This window comes from Drosophila sulfurigaster, chromosome 3 (genome assembly GCF_023558435.1).
Source record: "Drosophila sulfurigaster albostrigata strain 15112-1811.04 chromosome 3, ASM2355843v2, whole genome shotgun sequence".
NCBI classification, from domain to species: domain Eukaryota; kingdom Metazoa; phylum Arthropoda; class Insecta; order Diptera; family Drosophilidae; genus Drosophila; species Drosophila sulfurigaster.
The window spans coordinates 51,823,724-51,846,727 of NC_084883.1; the positions used below are offsets into that span (position 1 = coordinate 51,823,724).

General features: G+C 37.3%; 6 protein-coding genes across 8 annotated transcripts in view; 2 read left to right on the plus strand and 4 right to left on the minus strand.

Annotated features, from left to right (window-relative positions):
• Positions 1-9,813, plus strand: part of LOC133844097 (solute carrier organic anion transporter family member 74D) — a 38,416-nt gene extending 28,603 nt beyond the window's left edge. Inside the window, exons 1-7 of one of the 2 annotated variants that reach the window (XM_062277930.1) lie at positions 3,042-3,152; positions 4,055-5,868; positions 7,020-7,383; positions 7,450-7,634; positions 8,595-8,738; positions 8,811-8,987; positions 9,045-9,813. In XM_062277930.1, the coding sequence (XP_062133914.1) occupies positions 4,416-5,868; positions 7,020-7,383; positions 7,450-7,634; positions 8,595-8,738; positions 8,811-8,987; positions 9,045-9,223 (2,502 nt within the window). In that variant the 5' untranslated portion in view covers positions 3,042-3,152; positions 4,055-4,415 and the 3' untranslated portion in view covers positions 9,224-9,813. Of the gene's footprint in view, positions 1-3,041; positions 3,153-4,054; positions 5,869-7,019; positions 7,384-7,449; positions 7,635-8,594; positions 8,739-8,810; positions 8,988-9,044 lie in introns of those variants that run through there. The other variant, XM_062277929.1, reaches the window with a different exon arrangement.
• A 611-nt stretch (positions 9,814-10,424) lies between these two features.
• On the plus strand, positions 10,425-12,510 carry LOC133844099 (pyrimidodiazepine synthase). Of its 2 annotated transcripts, XM_062277931.1 has the most exons (3): positions 10,425-10,667; positions 11,684-12,270; positions 12,330-12,510. In XM_062277931.1, the coding sequence occupies exons 1-3, from the start codon at positions 10,637-10,639 to the stop codon at positions 12,462-12,464; spliced, it is 753 nt and encodes a 250-aa protein (XP_062133915.1). In that variant the 5' UTR covers positions 10,425-10,636; the 3' UTR covers positions 12,465-12,510. The 2 variants fall into 2 exon arrangements, with proteins under 2 accessions (XP_062133915.1, XP_062133916.1); XM_062277932.1 differs by lacking the exons at positions 11,684-12,270; positions 12,330-12,510 and adding an exon at positions 10,840-11,621 and having other exon boundaries at positions 10,462-10,667.
• LOC133844100 (pyrimidodiazepine synthase) lies at positions 12,335-13,820 on the minus strand. The gene is made up of 3 exons (XM_062277933.1): positions 13,341-13,820; positions 12,709-13,277; positions 12,335-12,652 (listed from the first exon to the last, which is right to left on the minus strand). The coding sequence occupies exons 1-3, from the start codon at positions 13,366-13,368 to the stop codon at positions 12,518-12,520; spliced, it is 732 nt and encodes a 243-aa protein (XP_062133917.1). The 5' UTR covers positions 13,369-13,820; the 3' UTR covers positions 12,335-12,517.
• A 474-nt stretch (positions 13,821-14,294) lies between these two features.
• LOC133844101 (pyrimidodiazepine synthase-like) lies at positions 14,295-15,486 on the minus strand. Its single transcript, XM_062277935.1, has 2 exons — positions 15,328-15,486; positions 14,295-15,098 (listed from the first exon to the last, which is right to left on the minus strand). The coding sequence occupies exons 1-2, from the start codon at positions 15,353-15,355 to the stop codon at positions 14,401-14,403; spliced, it is 726 nt and encodes a 241-aa protein (XP_062133919.1). The 5' UTR covers positions 15,356-15,486; the 3' UTR covers positions 14,295-14,400.
• Positions 15,487-18,015: 2,529 nt separating this feature from the next.
• LOC133843743 (pyrimidodiazepine synthase-like) lies at positions 18,016-19,164 on the minus strand. The gene is made up of 2 exons (XM_062277410.1): positions 19,000-19,164; positions 18,016-18,818 (listed from the first exon to the last, which is right to left on the minus strand). The coding sequence occupies exons 1-2, from the start codon at positions 19,025-19,027 to the stop codon at positions 18,124-18,126; spliced, it is 723 nt and encodes a 240-aa protein (XP_062133394.1). The 5' UTR covers positions 19,028-19,164; the 3' UTR covers positions 18,016-18,123.
• A 1,070-nt stretch (positions 19,165-20,234) lies between these two features.
• Positions 20,235-22,903, minus strand: LOC133839806 (pyrimidodiazepine synthase-like). The gene is made up of 2 exons (XM_062271386.1): positions 21,900-22,903; positions 20,235-21,042 (listed from the first exon to the last, which is right to left on the minus strand). The coding sequence occupies exons 1-2, from the start codon at positions 21,925-21,927 to the stop codon at positions 20,354-20,356; spliced, it is 717 nt and encodes a 238-aa protein (XP_062127370.1). The 5' UTR covers positions 21,928-22,903; the 3' UTR covers positions 20,235-20,353.
• Positions 22,904-23,004: the final 101 nt, after the last annotated feature.

Here is a 23,004-nt window from a genome sequence, read left to right on the forward strand (position 1 = left end):
CAGTTATCTGCAGCAAGCAGCTTGCTGCTCAGCTAATCAGCTTAAAGATTCGTTTTGAAAATTGTCAAATCAACACGATGCTTTAATATTTTCTAGTATTACGTCAATGGTTGCAAACATGTTTTAAATATTCGAAATATATATAGACATCCTAGACGTCATTAAACAATTTTTAAAATATTTAAGCAGCTTAAAGCTTCTTTTTTATTTATTTGTAAACTTGAAGCAAGCAATATTTATCTCTAGATAATGTTGCATTCTTTTTTGTGCCTATAGCAAACTATTAAGTATTTAACATACTCAATTTAATTAAAGTTTCGTTTGTTATCTTTCATATAAATCAGCAGCTTAAAGCTTTAAAAACAGCTTAAAGCGCTGCTGAATTCACAACATTATTATCAACATGTTTGTTATTTTCTTTATTTGATTAAAGTTTCCCTCTTAATGTTCTTCATAACTCAGCAGCTTAAAGCTTTACAAACAGCTTAAAGCTCTGCTGCATTTAATTTATTATTTTCAAAACATTTTTTATTTGACATTCATTTGTTACTTTATTGAGCATGTACATTAAATATTGTATTACAAAGTTATTAAACCTAGTTAAATCTGATTAATTTTCAAATATATAGTAGAAATTTCCTTTGACATAATCACGCTGATGTTCAATTCAATTCAATTCATAACTCTTGCAATTTTAATAAAAAATTCTGGCAAAGATTAACGTGAAAGCTGGTTAAACATATATATTAAACTTTTATACAATATTGAATATTATTAATCTATGTTTTTAATTAGGCAAAATAATATAGTTTCAGACATTCCAGAATATTGTAACTATATCAATTTCCCGGGAATTCCTTTCAAGTCAATTCTATTTAAATTTATACAATTTATACAATTTTGCAACTTAGTAATCTGAATTGACGTTGATTAATTTTTAATGAGATGGAAAAATAGAATTTAGAAATAATCACGCGCACGTCAAATTAGAAATTTTGCAAATTTCGCAATTTTTGCAATTTTTGTTCAAGTCAATATAAATTGGCAAAAACAGACGCAATAAATTTAAGAGCACAACAAATGGGACGTATTGATATGATAGACTTTATGTATACCCTGCAGAATAGAAATAAATAAATATTTGCGAAATAGTCTAAATTTAAGCAATGATCTGCCAACATGATTCAGCTAAATGGAAACGTACGCAATCATTCATTTAACACAAATACGATAAAAAACGAATATAATGTGCATTTTTCTCTCAGTTGATCCAACAAGTATATTTATGATTGTGTAGTGCCATCTCTTTCGCACAGCAAAGAAGTAATTTCACTTTCATTATCAGCGAGGTTGCGCCGCAGCTGATAAGATTTTGCGACTGCAGCGACTGCGTTTGCAACTGCGAGAGAGAGAGAGAGAGCAACAGATAGAGACAGTAAATAAGAGAAAGAGAGAGAACAGTTAAAAAGCGAAATTTTTATTGTGTCATAGCTTTATATAAGTGGAGAATATGTATGCAAACATCTGCATAGAGTATAGCAAGTAAGTGTATTTTGTTGAGTATGAATATGTATCTTCTATGCCGCAAGTGGCGCAATAAAAAGTCGAGTAAAAAATATCCATATACCTGTACATACACATTTATGTATATAGTCTGCGTATAATGAGTATAAACATGCGAATATTATATTATATCGGCTGACATTGAAATTTAGTCAGCAGCGGAATTTCGACAAAACTGTTTTAATATTTGTTTTTAACCCAATGAGCATTGCCTGCATATAATACTAATTATAATGAAATTATCATTAAAATAAAGCTACTCATTTGCAATTCTTCAGATTGTGCAAGATAGTGTAGCGGTTGTTTAAAAAAAAGTATGAAAGCTGCAGTCGAGTGTGCTCGAATGTCAAATATTCGCTACCCATTTTTAATGAGAGCAAAATAGTGCGGTATTAATTTTAAAATATACCTAATAATTCGAAAACACAAAAGTTAAAAATATACTAGCATTCAGTATTTGGTATATTGATAGTAATAAAATATACCATGAATATACCATATAGTGTAAAATATACCAGATTGTCAGCCAAAGCAACTAAGAAACGTTCTGTACTTTTACATTATTTTAGTGATTTTTATTATTTTTAAAGCAGAATGAATTTCCTTAGAAGCTAAAATTAAGTAAGGTAAAATTCAATATAAAATAACATTAATGATTAAATATGTCACTAAATGTAATCTTTAATATTCTTATTGATGATTAAATATGTTACTAAGTTTAATCTTGAATATTCTTATTGGTGATTAAATTACTAAGTTTGTTATGTTACTAAGTTTAATCTTTAATATTCGTATTTATTTAAATTTACCTTATGTTTATTCTTTAGTATTCCTATTAATGTTTAACTAAATTTAATCATTATTGTTTATTTAAATTTACTTCCCCTAATTTCTATGGCTTGACAACACATTGTTGTATGCTATAGTATAACACTAAATATAAATACGATCATGATAGTTTTTTTTGCACAGATAATCCTTAGACCACACATTTAACGAAAACGAAAATATTTATAGAACGCATTCAACATGGTTGAGCAAGAATTTCTAATCAATTAACCTTGAAAGCACTTATCAATTGCCAAAAAAAAAAGAAAAGAAATGCCTGCAACGATTTCTTCTACTCCACACTCGCATATAATTTTGAATGTTGTTTACTTGTATCAACGTATGAGAGTTGTGTATAAGTGTGCGTATAAGTACACAAGTATAAGTAACTGTATCGCTAGACTGCGTTCTGCTGGCGCTCAGCATGTGCATATATGTGCATGTGTATGTATGTATGTATTTGTGTGTGCTGATAAGCGCAGTCTCTGCTGTCGACGCCGCTTCTGTTGCTGCTGTTGTATTTGTTGTTGTTATTGCTGTTGTTGTTGCTGTTATTACTGCCTCTCAGCATTTACTTTGTGCGCTGTTTTAATTGACGTTTTTTTTTTTTTGTGTGTGCTACAGTTTTTGTGTTGCGCTTTTTGCAGTCTGCGTTTTGAATTCGAGTGCTCAGTTTGCTTTTCCTGCTCGTCGACTCTGCGCGCGCAACTCGATTTTGATTCGTTGTTCGTTGTTAATCAGTGTTTTATGACCGCCTAATTGTGAGTTGGCAACTATCCGAAATTATTTGCAAGTGATTAATATTTGAAAGTTATAAGCAAATATGTAAATACGAAATTACTTTAAAATTAAAGTGCAAATCTACAAAATTTGTAATACGCAATTTCGCTAAATTTGAATGCATCATTTTTTCGAGTTAACTGAAATATTTTGTTGCCTATCCAAAAGGCGCAAGTGTTATGCAAACTTTAAATTCTTTGGGAGAGTTATAAAGATATAGATTGTAAAAGAATGTGATGTTAGGGTACAGTTATTTGTGTGTGCAGATTCAACTTCTAGTTTAATAAAATATACAACAACTTATAAATCAGATGAAATGTCTAAAAGTTTCACTGTTTCACTTGGCATTTAAAACTACGCTTTAAGCTAAATACAAATTTACAGCAGATAATAAAAAAGAAATATACATTGATTTATTATGTCTCCATTTAAAAATAGTGTGAATAAAACTATAAAACAACAAATTATTAAAACAAATATATAAATTTTTCGTTATCATTGATCATTTTATACAGATATATATACAATATAAATATAACTTGAATAATTTTTAAATTTTCATTCTAAAATGTATTAATTTAAACATAATGCAAACAAAACTAAAATGCAAAATTCGTTATTAGCACAAATATTAATATTGCACTTTACTCTTATTATTTTGATGCATACAAAATATTTAAATACTTGATTTACATTTTAAAAAGTGATGTGAAAAATCAAATAAAATTCTTAAAAGAATTTAGCTAAAAAAACATTTGTTACTATGCCAAAATTTATTACCAACTTTATAGTTAAACACCCTAAAAACTACATTCATTAATATGCTTTAACTTTAGTTACATTTACTAATCTTCCCTTCTGTCTTTCTGCTCTTCTTTTCTAGTTAACACTGCCATATTGCAACAAATAAAAGTAACTGACAACCACAACAAGAAGAACAACCGAAACTACCTCGTTGCTGGCCAAGCACAAAATAAGAATCATCTACAAGCAACACTCAAAGAAGACAAACTTCACTCACATTGAAAGCGAAGTCTGAAAACGCATTTCCAATGTAGCAGCTGCCCCCAAAGTAAAATGGAACAACAAATTTCCAAGACAACTTAAGCAGCAGCATTTATTAAGAAGAAAAAAACAGTTGAACATCAACAATCAGCTCTCAACTAATAGCTGAAGTAACAAACTAGCTACAACAAGCAAGAAAACACACATTACGTATACGCAAGGTGTAACGTGAAGTCATAATGAAAAGCATAAGCGATGTTGAGGCGCCTGCAGCGCCAGCAAGCGAAACAAATGGCCAACAGAAGCCAAGCAATGGCCACGCCCATGCAACACAACAACAGCAACAACACAGCAATGGAAACCAGAATGGAAATAGCAATGGAAATGGAAATGGAAATGGCAATGGACATGGTTATCATCAGAATGGCAGACGTGACTCGACACAGGCATTTACGCCACTGCTGGCACAGCACAATGGCGATGTGGTCACCAGCAGCACGGTGCCAACCACAGTTCTGTATGAGAGTGCGCCGAGCAACAACAACGAGTGGAAGGCATCGGAGGATATAAACAATCTGAAGAATGGATTGCTCAGTAGCAACAACAATGGCAACGGGCACACTCACAGTGGTCACAATGGGCACAGTCTGCGTGAGAAGTATGCACACGAACAGGCGCCACTTACCGGTGGCTACAAGTTGCCACCGCGAGGCAGTGAATCCGAGGAATCCGACTTCGACTCGGATCTCAATGGAGTGGGAGATGACTCTGCGAATTGCGGACTCTTTGGCTGTCGGCCACGTTGGGCTCGACGCTTTGCCTCGACGCACGTGTTCATGGTGGTGTTCCTGCTGGCGTACATTCTTCAGGGCATGTATCAGACGTACTTTGTCTCGGTCATCACGACCATCGAGAAGTTGTTCCAGATCAAGTCGAAGACAACGGGAATTCTCCTCAGTGCCAGCGAAATGGGACAGATCAGCACTGCGATGTTGCTCACGTATTTCGCTGGACGTGGCCATCGACCACGTTGGATTGCCTGTGGCATGGTGCTCTTTGCCATTGCCGCCTTCTCGTGCGCCTTGCCGCACTTCATCTTTGGCGAGCAGTTGATGCAGTCGAGCGTTTTCCTGCAGCCGAAGGCGTCTTTGCAGTCATCGTTGTCCACGTGGAACAACGCCACTGATCCGAATCTCTGTGTCCTGGGTGGCAATGGCACACTTGCGGGCAGCGAGTGCAACGAGGAGCGTCAGCTGGAGCAGGCTTCACACTCCAAGATCACGGTCATTGTGCTCTGCATCTTCTTTGCCAGCCTGCTCAGCTCGGGCATCGGCCAGACAGCCGTCTCCACGCTGGGCATTCCGTACATCGATGACAATGTGGGCAGCAAACAGTCGCCCATGTACATGGCCGTCACCATTGGCATGCGCATCCTTGGCCCCGCCTCTGGCTTCATTGTGGGCAGCTTCTGCACCCGCTGGTATGTGAACTTCTCGAATCCCGGCTTCGATGCCAGCGATCCGCGCTGGATTGGCGCCTGGTGGCTGGGTCCCGTGGCCATCGGCAGCCTCATGCTCCTCGCCTCCATTGCCATGTTCTCGTTCCCCAAGAAGCTGCGCGGCAAGCAGCAGGCGCAGTCAGCCATCGCTGCTGCTGCAGCAGCCGAGCAGGAGGAGAAGCCCAAGCTGAAGGGTAAGCAAAACTAATTTTTTTATTAATTATTTCTTTATTCTTTACTTATTAATTTACTTTAATTCTTAGGAATTGTAAAGTGAAGTTTATTTTGAAATGCATTCATTACAATTTCTCACTTTTTTGATTAAGTATACGAACTGTCGTACAATTTAATTTATTTTAGGTAGTATTAGTATTGCAATTTACATATTAGTATTTCAATTTGTGTACTATGATTTCATTTAAAAGGAAGATAAATTAGAAGAAAAATCAAGTTATGAAAAATTCTGTAGAGAACTTGAAGTTAGATACTAATTTGTTCTATTTAACTATTCGTCTGCAAAGGTCTTCGCCATTTATTTGTAGTTTTCTATTTGTGGAGTTGAAGTTAAGATTATCATTCTTTTTTTTTTGCATTTTAGTTTTTAATTTACACTACGTTCACATTTCCCAATTTCTTATTTGAGTTTGACTTTATTTTATTTTAAGTGCTTAGTACTCAAATTTTCTAAGTAGTGGAATCATTTTCAAAACTTTTGAGGGTTGATTCTTTAGTATATCTACAAAAAGAGAACAAATTTTACCTTCTAGGTTCAATTTTGATAATTTAACTTCTTAAATTAAGGATATATTTGAGAATCTTAAGAATGGCAATGGAGAATTTTTGTAGTATTTTCAAATGATTTTATCATGATTCAAAATTTAGGTTCTCTAGTAACTACACAAAGAGGAAAATGATCTTGATTTGAGATTTAAGCTACTGAATTTAATTTTCCCAATTTTTGAATTCTTTAAAGTATATTTCTAAATATTGAAAATAGCCAACCGAGAATTATTGAAGAATTTTCAACTTGATTACCGATTTTATTATGTTTCTATGTAGAATTGTTTCTTGATTTAAACACGTCTGTGTAATATATTTTTTCCCAAATTAGTTATCGTCTTATTATTGTTTCTTAGAAGTTGGTTCAATTTGAATTTACAAATTATGTACTTTACTATTGTTTAACCCATTTCTTACTTTAAGATTAAAATTTTCAATATAAGCTATTTTCCTACTTCACATTTATAATCGCCAAATGTTAGAGACTTTATAATATCATCTAGAACAAAACTTGATATATGTTTTAAACTGTATCTAACTAAGGAATTATTTTGCTTTCCCTTAGACTTCCCCAAGACGGTGCGTCGTCAGCTGAGCAACGATATCCTCATGTTCCGGACTGCGTCGTGTGTGTTCCATCTGCTGCCCATTGCCGGACTCTACACGTTTCTGCCCAAGTATCTGGAGACGCAGTTCCGTCTGGCCACTTACGATGCCAACATGATCGCCGCCTTCTGCGGCATCCTCGTCATGGGCATTGGCATTGTCATCTCAGGTCTATTCATATTGAAGCGCAAGCCAACGGCACGTGGAGTCGCTGCCTGGATTGCATTCACTGCACTTGTCTATTGCTCCGGCATGATCATTCTCATGTTCATTGGCTGCAGCACAAATGATTTCGCCGGCTACAAGGCAGCCGACAGCAAGAGGTGAGCATTAGAGAGGGGAGATCAAACTGTTTGAGAATTAATCCATTTCCATTTACTGTTTTGCAGTCCCACAATGATCGAGCCCGCCTGCAGTGTTGTACTCAACTGTACCTGTGATAAGGAGAACTTTGCGCCCATTTGCGGCGATGGCAAGATGTACATCTCGGCCTGCCACGCCGGCTGCACCAGCTCCATGCTCCGCGGCAGCGACAATCGCACACTCTACTCCGACTGTGCTTGCATTCCAGATGGTGAGTTTGCTTTTCGAAAAAGAAGCATTCTGAAGTTAATGTTTCGTTTGTCTGCACATTCAAATATCGGATAAATTACTAAATTTTAGTGACCATAAGATATCATCCTGTACACAATTGGATTGAATCTTGGGTTTCTTAGAATTCGAATTAATTTCAATTAAAGCAAATACAGTAAAATCTCTATTGGGCGGACACAAATGCACTCTTGTTGTGAGCTTCCACAAAATTTATATATGTATAGACAGTTTATATTAGAAACCGAGACGATTATCGCATAAAAAGTGTCCACTTGACGAAGAAGTCTGTCTAACAGAGGATTTCGCTATAGGAAGCTTCATTGTAGTAAATTTCAAGAATAATTTTAAGAAAATGTTTTTGAGTTTATGCAGACTACATTCCAAATTTCATTTTAAAGTTATTCTATTATTGGGTTAAGCTATTAACTTCGAATTGGTTAGTTCTACTTAATTATATTTTTGTTTCATTGGAATAGATATTAGTTAAAAAAGTGTAAAGAACAATATCAACATTCCACATCTTATAAGTTCATCAGAAATATTTCAACATGAATGATGAGTTTCAGTACAATTATTTTAACAGAATATGAAATTTTCACAAGAAAACATAAGCTTATATTTCCACATAAACAGATTAACGAAAATCTCGGAAAGAAACATAACGTATAAAATATTATAGTAGATTTTTAGAGGAAGTAGAAACTTGGACAGATCGATGAAATTTCAGAAAAATAATGTAAGGAACAGAACAGAATTTAAGAGATTTATAGACGAATGAGGAGTTTACAAAACTCTATAAAATTAGGTCAGAAACTATATAATAAACTATATATAATTTTTGTAGGTTTATAGATTGATTAAATAAACAACACATTATAGGGAAACTTATACGATTATGTTATTATATAACAAATGGTAAATGAATTTATTTCCTTTACAGCTGCTGAGGTGGTCAATGGTTACTGTGATAATAACTGCAAGAACTTTATCTACTTTATATTGATTTTTGCCATTTGCGTATTTATGCATTCCACCTCCGAGGTGGGCAGCATGCTGCTCGTCATGCGCTGTACACATCCAAAAGGTGAGTGATCAAAGATTATGTTACTCCAATTAATTTAGCATTCTAAACACGATGTTTATGTCTGATCAATAGATAAAGCCATGGCCATGGGCGTCATACAGTCGGCTATTGGGCTGTTTGGCAATGTTCCTTGTCCGATCATCTATGGCGCCGTCGTGGACTCGGCTTGCCTCATCTGGAAGACGGTTTGCGGTGAACATGGCGCCTGTTCACTCTACGATGCCGACACCTTTAGGCGATACTTTTTGGGTAAGTAATCAACAAACTTATCACTGGATCACTTTATTAATTATTCTCCTCTCATAGGCATTACGGCTGGCATTATGTTTCTTGCATTTCTCATGGATCTGGTCGTGTGGCGCAAGGCGCATCGCATTGATATTGCGCCGGATGAGCAGGATGCCGCAACGGATGCGCCTGCCACACGTCTGGATGTGTCCGAATCGAAGCAACCGATTGCTCCGCCACCGGACACAACAGTCTAAACACACACACACACACAACAAACTACTCCGATGCAAGATAGAAATACACATTGCACAAGATTTCCAATAAATGTTTACCTTAATTGTTAATTAGTTATCATTTTGTCTAGTTGTTTAGCCTAGTGCAAGAGTTATGTATTTAGTTAAGTGGCAAATTTTTGAACTCCTCACTAAACGGAGCCCGAAAACCTCATTTAAATTTATAAAGCGCTCAGCCTGTCGTCTACATACATAAAAATACTTACATATAATCATGCGATGTAAACGTGTATTCTTTGTGTAAATCTCAACGTTATAGTCGAAAAAACAAACGTATCGCATTTCTATATAGAAATTCTCTATCTACTGTATACATATAACATTACATAATATTGTAATCTTACAGCTAATATTACATATTCAAACATAATATACACATACTATATACAAAAACAAAAAGATTGTGTGAAATATGTAAAGCACACACACAATACGAAAATCTAAATAACTATATGTATGTTTTTATGAATGTATCTATATACATATATATATATATTATATATACATTTTATATATAATTGCAACCTATCTGTGGTAGTTAAATTTTAGTTAAAATTCAAAATAAATATATAAGTTTGTCATATAAAGAGATACGAAAAGAAATTAATGGAAATATAAATTATGTTTATAGCGTAGCTGCTGGCAACTGTTTTTATTTGATGGAAAGTTTTAAAGTTGGGGCTTTTAGTCTGTTGGAACTGTAAAGTACGTTTTAAGTTTGAATTTAAATTCTGCTCTATCGATTTCTGCGTTAATCGATAACACACAATCGAACGGTCGCGACTGGCATTAATATGACAAACGAACAAGCTCAATAGATCATTGCAAACGAAATTAAATTGTAATCTTTTTATACTACATACATTGGTTTCAAGTAAAATACCAATGGAGAAGAATTCTTAGAATTCTTAGCATACTATTCATTGAAAAACGAATATAAATAACAAGATATTTAAACGCGCGCGCTTTTATACGCGTTTTGGCAATATATCAATATACTATATACAGTGTACCCAAGTGACAGTTACAAAAGTATATTTTAGTATTTTTGCTGTCCGTTAAGAAATTTTAGTTGTGGCCACACCACTAAAATGGCGGCATATAAAGCAAAAAGCTATCTTATTTAACAAAAGAGGTAGAATTAATGTTAATATTATTTATTTAATAAAGTACAATTAAAGTACAATTAATTTTACATCGATGTTTGCCACCAAAAATCAAAGCTTTGAGAAAGTGACTAAAATATCGATAACGCCAACGCAGCTCTTCATCAACAGATAAATATAAGCATTGTTTGTAAACTATTAGTGTTTAGTAGATCAGGTGAAACAGACCAACACGGAGCCGATACGCAAAGCAATAAAGTTTAGCATCATGAGCATTCCACTTAAGCACTTTAAAAAAGGTAAGGAGGCGCGTCAATGTCACCCCAAAGCCCTTGAAACATTAGTTAAAATCGCCGGCGTCATATTTTTTAAGTTGCTATCAAATTTTTCGTTGAGATTCGCACACTGTTAGAGCATGCAGAGATATAAATAGTTTTTTTGGGTTTATTCCACGACGTCATTCGTTGACAGGTACGCCGAAACCAGAACTTCCCGATGATGGCGTCTTGCGCTTTTACTCTATGCGCTTCTGTCCATACTCGGAACGCGCCGCCTTGGTGCTGGCCGCCAAGAAGATTCCCCATCACAAGGTCTACATTGATCTGAACGAGAAGCCCGAATGGTATACGGATTACAGCCCATTGGGCAAGGTGCCAGCGGTTCAATTGACCGCTGTTGCCGGTCAACCGGCTTTGGTGGAATCGCTGGTCATTGCCGAGTATCTGGATGAAGCGTATCCAGAGCGCAAACTACTCCCAACAGATGCCCTGCAAAAGGCGCTGGATAAGATACTCATTGAGCGATTGGCACCAGCCGTTAGCGCTGTCTACCCCGTTTTATTTACGAACAATCCGCCAGCGGATGCGCTCCAGAAATTCGAAGCAGCGCTGGACGTGTTCGAAGAGGAGATCAAGAAGCGTGGCACTCCCTACTTTGCCGGCCAGCAGATTGGCTTTGTCGACTACATGCTCTGGCCGTGGTTCGAGCGTTTCCCAGCACTGAAGATTACGCTGGCCGACAAATATGAGTTGGACAAGACTCGCTATGCAAAGCTTTTGCAGTGGCGCGATCTGGTGGCACAGGATGAGGCTGTAAAGGCTGTGGCATTGGACCCTCGGGTGCATGCCAAGTTTATGTTTGCACGTCACGAGGGCAAACCCAACTACGATGTGGCCTTTGAGCCCGTATAAACAATCTAAAATCTAGTTGAGATTATGAATTGGAATAAATCTGAAATTAAAATCTAAAGCAACTTCGCGTGATTTCGGGGCAAGTTCTATCATTGTCATCTCATCACTATCATCTCCTTTTGCAGGCTCCATCAAGCCAACGTTGCCCGAGGATGACGTACTCCGCTTCTACTCCATGCGCTTTTGCCCCTTCTCGCATCGCGTCGCTTTGCTGCTGGCAGCCAAACAATTGCCCCATCACAAGGTCTACATTGATCTGATCGAGAAGCCCGAGTGGTACACGGAGTACAGTCCCTTGGGCAAGGTACCTGCTCTGCAGCTGACCCATGTTGCTGGACAACCGGCGTTGGTGGAATCTCTCATTATAGCCGCCTATTTGGATGAACAGTATCCGCAGCGTCCGCTCTTCTCGAAGGATCCGCTGCAGAAGGCGTTGGACAAGATACTTATTGAGCGTTTCGCTGGCGTTGTGAGCGCCGTGTATCCTGTGCTCACCTGCAATCCCAATGCGCCGCCAGATGCGCTGCAGAACTTTGAGAAGGCGCTGGATGTGTTCGAACAGGAGCTGATTAAGCGTGGCACCCGCTACTTTGGTGGCGAACAGATTGGCATTGTGGACTACATGATCTGGCCGTGGTTTGAGCGTTTTCCCAGCCTCAAATACAACACGGAGCAGGGCTACGAACTGAATGCCAAGCGCTTCCAGAACTTGGTAAGCAAATGAAATGCAAGTTTCTATGTTAAAGCTAATTCCTCGACTGTTTTTGGCAGCTCAAATGGCGCGAACTGTTGGCGCAGGATGAAGCAGTTAAAGCGACTGCAACGGATGTGCAGCTGCATGTGAAATTCCAGCAGTCGAAGCTGCAGGGCAAGCCCAACTATGACATTGCCTTTCAGCAGCAATAACAAATGCACTTTATTCATTCCAATAAATCAAGAATAAATACAAACACTGAGGATTAGGCATCCTTGACCAGCAGATTGTAGTTGGGTTTGCCGGCACTGCGCGTGCGCAGAAATTCAGCCTGCACCTCGGCCTCCATGTAGAACGCCATCACAGCCACATCACGCTTCATGCGCTCCAGCCACAGCGACTGCAAGCAAAGGCGATTAGCTAATCAAGTAATGGAAAGTTGTTGCTTCAACTCACCAGCTGCGGAAAACGCGTCTCATCGAAATTGTAGTCTTCGCCACGCTGCAGCTTGAGCAACTCCAAGCGCTCGCACCATGGCCAGATCATGTAGTCCAATATGCCCGTCTGTTCGCCACCAAAGAAGGCCGTGTCTCGCCTGCTCAGCTCACGCTCGTAGACATCCAAACCATTCCAAAATGGTTCAATATCACCGCCATCCGATGCCTTGAAGAAGGCGCCCAACACGGCATTAAATCGTTCAATGAGCAGTTTCTCCTGCACCTTCTTCAGCGGATCCCTGGGGTACAGCGGACGCAGTGGATACTGCTCGTCCAGGTACTCGCAAATGAGCAGCGATTCAGTCAACACTGGCGGTCCAGGCTCACGCACCAGCTCCAAAGCTGGCACCTTGCCCTGCGGATTCTTTTCGAACAGCCACTCGGGTTTCTCTGTGAGATTTATGTAAATGCTGTGATATGGAATCTGTTTGGCATCGAGCACCAGATGCACACGCTGTGCAAACGGACAAAAGCGCATCGAGTAGAGACGCAAGATGCCATCCTCGGGCACATCGGGCGTGGGTGAACCTGTAACAATGAAGGAGAGATTAGTAATACAGGGATTACCTTAGCTTGTAAGCTTCAGCTCACCTTTTGCCAAGTGTCTGCCGCTGCTCATGATGTGTGTGAATCAACTGTTGTCCAGCATCAGCAGCTGTTGCCTCTATATAAAGCTGATGCTGATATTGCCCTTCGTCAGATGGATTCTATTACGCGGCTGAACTTGCTGGCCGTGTCAACGATTACCATTGAGGCTAGCTTGCGGCCTGCGCACTGAGAGAACATTGCGCTTAGAACTAGAACTAGATGGCCTCCAGCTTAAACTAACTAAGGGCCGGTTTCTCTATCGCTAGTTAGAACTTTACGAACACATAAATCGTGCGAAAGCAATAATTGGTTTTGTCAATAGTTCATCCCTTCGTTAACTCTTAACTGTCACTCTAGTTATGTTATGCTGGAATCGTTTAAAAAACCGTAAAATTTGTATCCGTCAGAGACATCTATAATGAGTTAAATAAGCTATAAGCTATACATCGAAATCTGAAACAAGTGTTTGACAAGTCAAAAATATTTTAAATTTGAAGAACTTTATTTGCTTCGTTGCTTGCTTGTTGATTAATTTTTTATGAGATAAAGTTATTCTGTCATCTAGACAAGTTAACGCAACTGTCACGAAATTCAACATATTGTAGTTGGAAGGGGAAACTAATTATCTAGAGAGTTCTATAACTTTTTTTTAGATAATAGAAAACCAGTTTTTTATGCGCACAATTTATTGAATTAGTTTGTACAATTACTTGAAAAGATTTGTTTACATCATATGAATCAAATAAGTACTCCAAATTAAATGTAATCATGAATTTGGAAGGTAATCTATTATAACATTTTTTCTAAAGCATGTCATTCTGCTGAAGTCAACACTCTAAATTTCATTATTATAAGTACATATAGAGAACAATTATAGATCTGATATTTCACATCTAGCCAGAAATCCAATAACTCAAAAAGTAAAAACATATTCTAGAGAATGACGAGCACAAAAAATCGAGTGATTTGAGTAAATTGCACCTTTTATTACTTTGTATACAAAAAACATAAATATAAAGATTAAACATTGAATGCCTAGATCGGCACGTAATACAATTCCACTTCAAGCGAGCAGATCATAATTGATCTTGCCAGCTTCGCGACTCCTCCAGTAGGCCAAGTGCTGCTCGGGAGTAGCATAATGAGATTGCACAACTTCATCCTTGACGATCAGCTCCAACCAGGCGCTGATCTTGGCATAACGCTGCTTGTCAAAGTTGTAGCGTTCCTTGAGGAAATACTCAGCAACAGGCAGACGCTCGAGCCATGGCCAGATCATGTAGTCCGCAAATCCGGGTTTCTCTCCACTGAAATAGGGTGTGCCACGCTTGCCCAGTTCGTTCTCAAATATGTCAAGGGCTGGCCAAAAATCAGCGCCATCTCCACCTTGGAGTGCGATCTTCATGAAGGCACCCGTAAGAGCATTGAAACGCTCCACGAGTATCTTATCTTGAGCACGCTTTAAAGGATCCTTGGGCAGCAGAGGATTCTCTGGATATTTCTCATCCAGATATTCGACAATGATCAGCGACTCGATGAGCGAAGGCTGCTCCTTCTCTCCCACCAAATGCAGGGCAGGAACCTTGAGCAAAGGACTCACATCGACCAGCCACTCGGGTTTCTCGATCAGATTAACGTAGATGGTGTGATGCGGCACCTTCTTGGCATTCAAGGCAAGATGAGCACGCTCAGCAAAAGGACAGAAGCGCATGGAGTAGAGACGAGGAACGCCATCGTCGGGGAGAGCGGGATGAACTGAACCTAAAAAAATAATCGAGGGTGCGATTCGATTAATCTATAGCAAAGTCATTCAGTTCTATATAGCTGCGTCATTCAGCATAATCGAGTCATGGCGATAACAAACAAACAATTCTCACCACACGTCTAGCAATGTTTTTATGGATAATATCGACAAACTTGTTTTGCCAATGATTTCGTCATGAGGCACGCCTCATATGCGTGATTATCTCACAGAATATTCGCGACTTACCCTTGCCCAAATGTTTGCCTGCACTCATGATCAAAGATTGTAGTTTAACTCGGCCGAAGAAAGACGTTTTGAAAACAAATTACAATTTGCAAATAGAATTTAACTCTTTAACAATCGTCGCTTGCTTGGCAAATACCGAAAGGCAACTAACAAACAGCAATCGACGCGCTTCTCTTAAAATGGCCGTCGACCGGTTACAAAGCTCTGCAAAAAAGCTTAAGAGCTTTTGCTCTCGCTCTCTTCGTTTCTCTTGCACTCTAAATTTTACGGCATTTATTTGTTGTATGCTTATTTCAAAACAATTATTATAACGCTCACATTTATTAATGCTATGGAATTGTATTTTTCTGTTACTGCAAAAATGACTAAGTTTTAAGCAAATAAACAATTTTATATTAATTGATTACTTATCTCATCATTCAATATCAACAGTATTTAATGAATACTATTCATTACTATAATTGTATCAAAGAATGTAGACGGAGCAACTATTCTCTCTCCATCATTGCCCGAATACTGCAAGTGCCGCTCTTTGAGTATTCATTAAAAATGCCAGCCTAAAAGTATGCACCAAAAAGTAATCACTTAATTTCAGTGAATCTAAAACTGTACACCGCACATAATCTCAATAATAATTTGTTTTATGTCCCATGCAAAGCTTAAGTGCTATATATTTCAATTGATTATTTTTAAAAGGTTTATTTATTGATTCATTTTAGGTCTCTTTGTTTTTCTTGAGAAGTCTCTGACTTATTAAATAATCCATTTTGTGCTTGAGGGACCTTTTGTTTAGGGAGGACACTTCTATCTTGTGTTCGTTAATATGTTCCATATCTACAATGCAAAATAAAACAACTGTCAATCAAATCATAGTGGCTAAAACTAATTATATTAAAAGCATTACCTATTTCTATAAATAATAAAAAGAAAAATCGTGACTCCTGGTTGAATGGTGTTCTTTATTACATTTTATATGAGAGATCAGCATTTAATGCAACTTTTCCTCAAGAAAGTCTATTTTCTGTTCCAAAGAATATCGGCGACCTTCTTAAAATAACTCACATGCGCCTCGGGTGTGGCATAATGAGATTGCACCACTTCGTCCTGAGCACGCTTCAATGGATCCTTGGAGAGCAGAGGAGTCTGCGGATACTTTTCATCCCAAATACTCGACAATGATCAGCGACTCGATAATCGAAGGCTTCGACTTCTCTCCCACCAAATGCAAAGCAGGCACCTTCAACAGAGGACTCACATCCACCAGCCACTCGGGCTTGATATTTTAAGTGAGCAGATCAAACAGAAATTCGGTTAATCGTTGTTTGCGATCTCTGATTTTTTGCGATAGAAAATATATTTAACAAATCTATTTTTATACCCGCTACCCATAGGGTAGAAGGGTATTATAGCTTTTTTGCCGGCAGGAAATGTATGTAACAGGTAGAAGGAGGCATCTCCGACCCTATAAAGTATATATATTCTTGATCAGCGTCAACAGCCGAGACGATATAGCCATGTCCGTCTGTGTGTCTGTCTGTCTGTCTGTCCGTCTGTCCGTATGAAACACTGGATCTCAGAGACTATAAGAGAGATTCGACACCATTTGTTATGTTTGCACGCAGATCAAGTTTGTTTCAAATTTTTGCCACGCCCACTTCCGCCCCCGCAAATCAAAAAAAATCGAATAACAAGCGTAATTTTAAAGTTAGAGTTGCGAGTTTTGGTATATACAATAATTACTATAGTAGTTATGATTCCTGACAATTTGGTTGCGATCAAAAAATTGTGGAAGTTATTAAAGAAATACTTTTGTATGGGCAAAAACGCTTACTTACTAGGAGTTGCTTTGGCTGACAATCTGATACATTGTGGTATATTTTGAATGGTGTACTATATCGATATACCAAACATACCATTCGGTATATTTTTAGTATTTTTTTAGTATTTTCGGTATATTTTGAAAATTCGCAATGTTTTGCCTTTATTAAAAAATGGGTAGCGGGTATCTCACAGTCGAGCACACTCGAATGTAACTTTCTTACTTGTTTTAGTTATGTTACATATCGTTACAAAACCGAACAGTTTGTACATAACCGGAAACTTTATTCATTAGCTTACTAACAATGGCTTTAAACTAAAATTCGAGAATCTCAGTCAAATATTATAGAGAGGAAAGAGATATTTTAGTTTTAAAATTTAAAAATATTGGCAATTGCAATAGAAACATTTTCATTATCTCTGAGTTTTGTTTTTTTATTATGTGCTGAATTCTTTTCTATGTGATCAAGATGTTCTATCTTTTAGACAAGTTAATACAACTGTCACGAAATTCAACATATTGTAGTTGGAAGGGGAAACTAATTATCTAGAGAGTTCTATAATTTTTTTTTAGATAATAGAAAACCGGTTTTTTATGCGCACAATTTATTGAATTAGTTTGTACAATTGCTAGAATACATCATGTGAATCATTTAAGCAAAAGTACTCAAAATTAAATGTAATCATAAATTTGGGAAGTAAGATCTATTATAAAATGTGTTCCAAAGCATGTCATTATGCTGAAGTCCACACTCTAAATTTCATTACTATATGTATATAGAACAATTATAGATCTGATATTTCACATCTAGCCAGAAATCTAATAGCTCAAAAAGTAAAAACATTCTAGAGAATGACGAACACAAAAAATTCAAGTGATTTGGGTAAATTGCACCTTTAATTACTTTGTATACAAAAAAACATAAATATAAAGATTAAACATTGAATGCCTAGATCGGCACGTAATACAATTCCACTTCAAGCGAGCAGATCATAATTAATCTGGCCAGCCTTACGACTCTTCCAGTACGTCAAGTGCTGTTCGGGTGTGGCATAATGAGATTGCACAACTTCATCCTTGACGATCAGGTCCAACCAGGCGCTGATTTTGGCATAACGTTTCTTGTCAAAGTTGTAGCTTTCCTTGAGGATAAACTCTGCTATAGCCAGACGTTCGAACCAGGGCCAAATCATGTAGTCCACGAATCCGGGCTTCTCGCCACTGAAGTAAGGTGTGCCACGCTTGCCTAGCTCTGCCTCGAATATGTCAATGGCTGGCCAAAAATCGGCGCCATCTCCATGAATAAGGATCTTCAAGAAGGCGCCGGTAATAGCACTGAAACGCTCGACGAGTATCTTGTCCTGAGCACGCTTCAAAGGATCCTTGGGCAGCAGAGGATTCTCTGGATACTTCTCATCCAGATATTCGACAATGATCAGCGACTCGATGAGAGAAGGCTGTGCCTTCTCTCCCACCAAATGCAGGGCAGGAACCTTGAGCAAAGGACTCACATCGATCAGCCACTCGGGTTTCTCAGTCAGATTAACGTAGATGGTGTGATGTGGCACCTTCTTGGCATTCAGGGCAAGATGGGCACGCTCAGCATAAGGACAGAAGCGCATGGAGTAGAGACGAGGAACGCCATCGTCGGGGAGAGCGGGATGAACTGAACCTATAAAAATAGTCGAGGGTGCGATTCGATTAATCTATAGCAAAGTCATTCAGCTCCATAAAGCTGCGTCATTCAGCATAACTAGTCGAGTCATGGCGATAACAAACAAACAATTCTCACCACACGTCTAGCAATGTTTTTATTTATTTATTTATTATCTCACAGAATATTCGCGACTTACCCTTGCCCAAATGTTTGCCTGCACTCATAATCAACGATTGTAGTTTAACTCGACCGAAGAAAGACGTTTTGAAAACAAATTACAATTTGCAAATAGAATTTAACTCTTTAACAATCGTCGCTTGCTTGGCAAATACCGAAAGGCAACTAACAAACAGCAATCGACGCGCTTCTCTTAAAATGGCCGTCGACCGGTTACAAAGCTCTGCAAAAAAGCTTAAGAGCTTTTGCTCTCGCTCTCTTCGTTTCTCTTGCACTTGGAATTTTGCGGCGTTTATTTGTTGTATGCTTATTTCAAAACAATTATCTTGTTTTTGTTTGAGACGCTTTTGCTACGTTTTTAACTTTTAGTTGAACATATCGCGGGTTTTTCAATACGCTGATTAAATGAGTATGAGTAATGCGCATACATACGTTTGTGCTCTTAAGATTGTGCCGTTTTTTAAAATAATATATGAAGTGTGTTCAAACTTATGCCTAACGTCTACAATTATTGTATATAATTCCTTGCAATTTCTGTGACAATGCTATTTTCTTTTATTGCAAAAAGGTCGATTGAATAAATTTCAGAATTTTTTAATAATAATTACTTATCTCATCATTCAATATCGACAACATTCATTGCTATAAGTGTATCAAAGTATGCAGACGGAGGAACTATTCTCATTGTTCACCATACGCGAATACCGCTCTTTAAGACTATAAATTAATATGACAGCCTAAAAGTATGCACCAAAAAGTAATCACTTAATTTCAGTGAATCTAAAACTGTACACCGTACATAAACTCATTAATAATTATTTGTTTTATATCCAATGAAAGCTGAAGTATTATATATTTTAATTGATTATTTTTAAAAGATTATTTATTATTGATTTATTTTTGATCTCTTTGTTTTTCTTGAGAAGTCTCTTACTTATTAAAAAATCCATTTTGTGCTTGAGGGACCTTTTGTTTAAGAAGGACATTTCTATCTTGTGTGCATAGCTGTAGTTATTAATGATGTCTACGTAAGCGAAACATCATAAGTCACCAGCGTGACCTTAAAAAAAGGTCAAACCACAATAAATTCCCACTTTATTCCATTTCACGGGAAGTAGCTAATAAAGCTAAACTTCGTTACTATGTTCAATATCTGCAAATCAAATAATACAACTGTCAATCAAGCCATAAAGGCTAAAACTAATTATATTGAAAGCTTTACCTATTTCTAGAGAACTCTATAAATAATAAATGAAAAATCGAGACTTCTGGTTGAATGGCGTTCTTTATTACTTTTTATATGAACAACACAAATTTATAGATTTGACTCAATGTCAAGATCAGCATTTAATACAAGTGTCGCTCAAGAAAGTCTATTTTCTGTTCTTGAAAAGTTCAGCGACCTTCTTAAAGTGACTCACATGCGCCTCGGGTGTGGCGTAATGAGATTGCACCACCTCATCCTTGACGATCAGATCGACCCAAGCACTGAGCTTAGCATAACGCTCCTTGTTAAAGTTGAAGCGTTCCTTGAGGAAATACTCCGCCACAGGCAGACGCTCGAACCAGGGCCAGATCATGTAGTCCAGGAATCCGGGCTTCTCGCCACCGAAATAAGGAGTGCTACGCTTGGCCAGCTCCTCCTCGAATATGTCAAACACCGGCCACAGATCAGAACCATCTCCGCCCTGGAGAGCGATCTTCATTAGAGCTCCGCTAGCGGCATTAAAGCGTTCCACAAGAATCTTGTCCTGAGCACGCTTTAAAGGATCCTTGGGCAGCAAAGGATTCTGCGGATACTTCTCATCCAGATACTCGACGATGATCAGCGACTCGATGAGTGAAGGCTTCGAATTCCCTCCCACCAAATGCAGAGCAGGCACCTTCAACAGAGGACTCACATCCACCAGCCACTCGGGCTTGTTAACCAGATCGATATAGACGACGTGGTGCGGCACCTTCTTGGCATTCAGCGTTAGATGAGCGCGCTGCGCATAGGGACAATAACGATTGGAGTAAAGACGTGGTGCGCCATCATCTGGCAGAGCGGGGTGAGTGGAGCCTAAACGGAATAATCGAGAATTGGTTCGATTAAATTAATCAATAGCTTCGTCATTCAGCGGTCTATAGCTACGTCATGCAGCTTAACTCGCAACTCGCGACAGTAGCAAACTCATTCTGATAACGATTCGCAGCACGAGCCGAACATTTGTTTACGGATATCGAGAAATTTCTTTTGCTGATAAGTTACTAAGCAACTAATCGGGCACTCCTCATTAACTTTTTCAATGACGTCATATATTTGAAGGGGTTTTCTAAGGTATTCCTATTATGTCCACTACAAGCAGACACTCTAGATTTGGTGACGAGCAATATTGGTGATACTTTATCGCTTAATAATCGAACTAAACCCTCTCTTAGCTAATAAGAGACAATTTTGATGAATGTGTGGAAAGAAATATCACAAATCAATGTCAGAAATCGAACGATTCCGTTACTTTGTTGAGTGTCTTTTAAGTGAGCGGACCAAGCAGAAATAAGAAATTAAAAAACTCTCTTTTCTTTCTTATATTTGTTTTGCTGATTTTGAATAAAAATATTTTGAAATCCAGAAATATATCAGAAAATGAACGATTCTCTTTGACAAAAGTCGTTGAAGTGAGCAGATCAAGCAGAAATTCAATTAATCGTTGTTTGCGAGCTCTGATTTTTTACGATAGAAATATATATTATATATAAATAAATCTCATTTCTTTTTATATACTTTAAATTATTTGAAATTAAGGTTGTTAATAAATAACAAAACAAATCAATGTAATCTTTTATTCAGACCTCAACCGACAAAGAGAATTTTTCCCAAATGTAAACTTGGATTACGCGGCGTATACGTGATTAACTCTCAGAATGTTCGCAACTTACCTTTGGTTAAAGGATTTTCTGCGCTCATTTCGAAGGATTTTTTATTAAATTTAACCGAAGTGAAAATATAAAATTATACTTTGCGAATAACTCTTTTAAAGTTGTCACTTGCTTTGCAATTACCAAAAGGCAACTAACAATCCACAAGCGAAGCGCCTCTCTTAAAATGGCCGTCGACCGGCTGCAAAGCTCTTCAAAAGCTTAAGAGCTTTTGCTCGCAACTCATTTCGCTCTCTTCGCTACTCTTTTAATCTTCATTTAGCGGCGTTTCCTTTTATGCTTATTTAAAAACGATTTTCTTTTGGTTTATTTTTGCGGTTAAAACGCTTTTGCTACATATTCGATTTTTAGTTGTACATATGAATGTTGTTTTTTTTTTATGTCTGGATGTATTATGGTTTTAAATACGCATATCATACGATTGTACATATGCTTATTTTTTGTTAAGAATCACGTTGATTTGTAAATATATATATTTATATGTATGTATATGTATTTTATGCACGTATTTTGTATATATATGAATGTTTTTCTTTTTGTATATTTTTGGGGGAATTCCAATTTACAAATTTGTCGATTTTAATTGAACTTGCCAACTACTAAGTACACACATTTAGATTAAATAGTTTTCGGATTTCTTTTGGTATTTTCTTTTTGAAAAAGTTCTTTTCGGCGGACTTTAAAAAAAATGTGTAACTTATTCTATTTACAAAATGCTTAATAACTCTATTCCAAACAAATTCCGTTACATGTACAAATATAAAAATACAAAATAGAAAATAGCAAAAATATTACAGTTAAAAATGTATTTAATTTTTAAAAAATACATGAATAAATTAAAAAATTCGACACCACAGTTGCTGTTACTCATTTCGAAAAAAAAAATATTTGACATAAAATTTGACTTTTGATGAGATTAGCGATTTGCTCCTAATTCATATTTCGATAATAAACTTTAATACTTTTTCCAATAAGTATCGGAATTAATTTCGTTTAACGCCAATAAACAATTTTCAATGATTATCTTTCATCATTGTCGAGAATACGATGTAATTTTTGGTTCATATTGTTTGATATTCGCTTAATTCGTAAATTGTTCAATGTT

Excerpts from the sequence above, each read along its gene's own strand:
- LOC133844100 (XM_062277933.1), bottom strand. The coding sequence starts at position 13,368 with ATGAGCAGCGGCAGACACTTGGCAAAAG. Across the intron at positions 13,278-13,340 it reads CGGCAGACACTTGGCAAAAG|GTTCACCCACGCCCGATGTG; the intron begins GTGAGCTGAAGC and ends TCATTGTTACAG. Across the intron at positions 12,653-12,708 it reads AGACGCGTTTTCCGCAGCTG|TCGCTGTGGCTGGAGCGCAT; the intron begins GTGAGTTGAAGC and ends CTTTGCTTGCAG.
- LOC133844101 (XM_062277935.1), bottom strand. The coding sequence starts at position 15,355 with ATGAGTGCAGGCAAACATTTGGGCAAGG. Across the intron at positions 15,099-15,327 it reads AGGCAAACATTTGGGCAAGG|GTTCAGTTCATCCCGCTCTC; the intron begins GTAAGTCGCGAA and ends TTATTTTTTTAG.
- LOC133844099 (XM_062277931.1), top strand. The coding sequence starts at position 10,637 with ATGAGCATTCCACTTAAGCACTTTAAAAAAG. Across the intron at positions 10,668-11,683 it reads ACTTAAGCACTTTAAAAAAG|GCTCCATCAAGCCAACGTTG; the intron begins GTAAGGAGGCGC and ends CTCCTTTTGCAG. Across the intron at positions 12,271-12,329 it reads CCAAGCGCTTCCAGAACTTG|CTCAAATGGCGCGAACTGTT; the intron begins GTAAGCAAATGA and ends TGTTTTTGGCAG.
- LOC133839806 (XM_062271386.1), bottom strand. The coding sequence starts at position 21,927 with ATGAGCGCAGAAAATCCTTTAACCAAAG. Across the intron at positions 21,043-21,899 it reads AGAAAATCCTTTAACCAAAG|GCTCCACTCACCCCGCTCTG; the intron begins GTAAGTTGCGAA and ends TATTCCGTTTAG.
- LOC133843743 (XM_062277410.1), bottom strand. The coding sequence starts at position 19,027 with ATGAGTGCAGGCAAACATTTGGGCAAGG. Across the intron at positions 18,819-18,999 it reads AGGCAAACATTTGGGCAAGG|GTTCAGTTCATCCCGCTCTC; the intron begins GTAAGTCGCGAA and ends CTATTTTTATAG.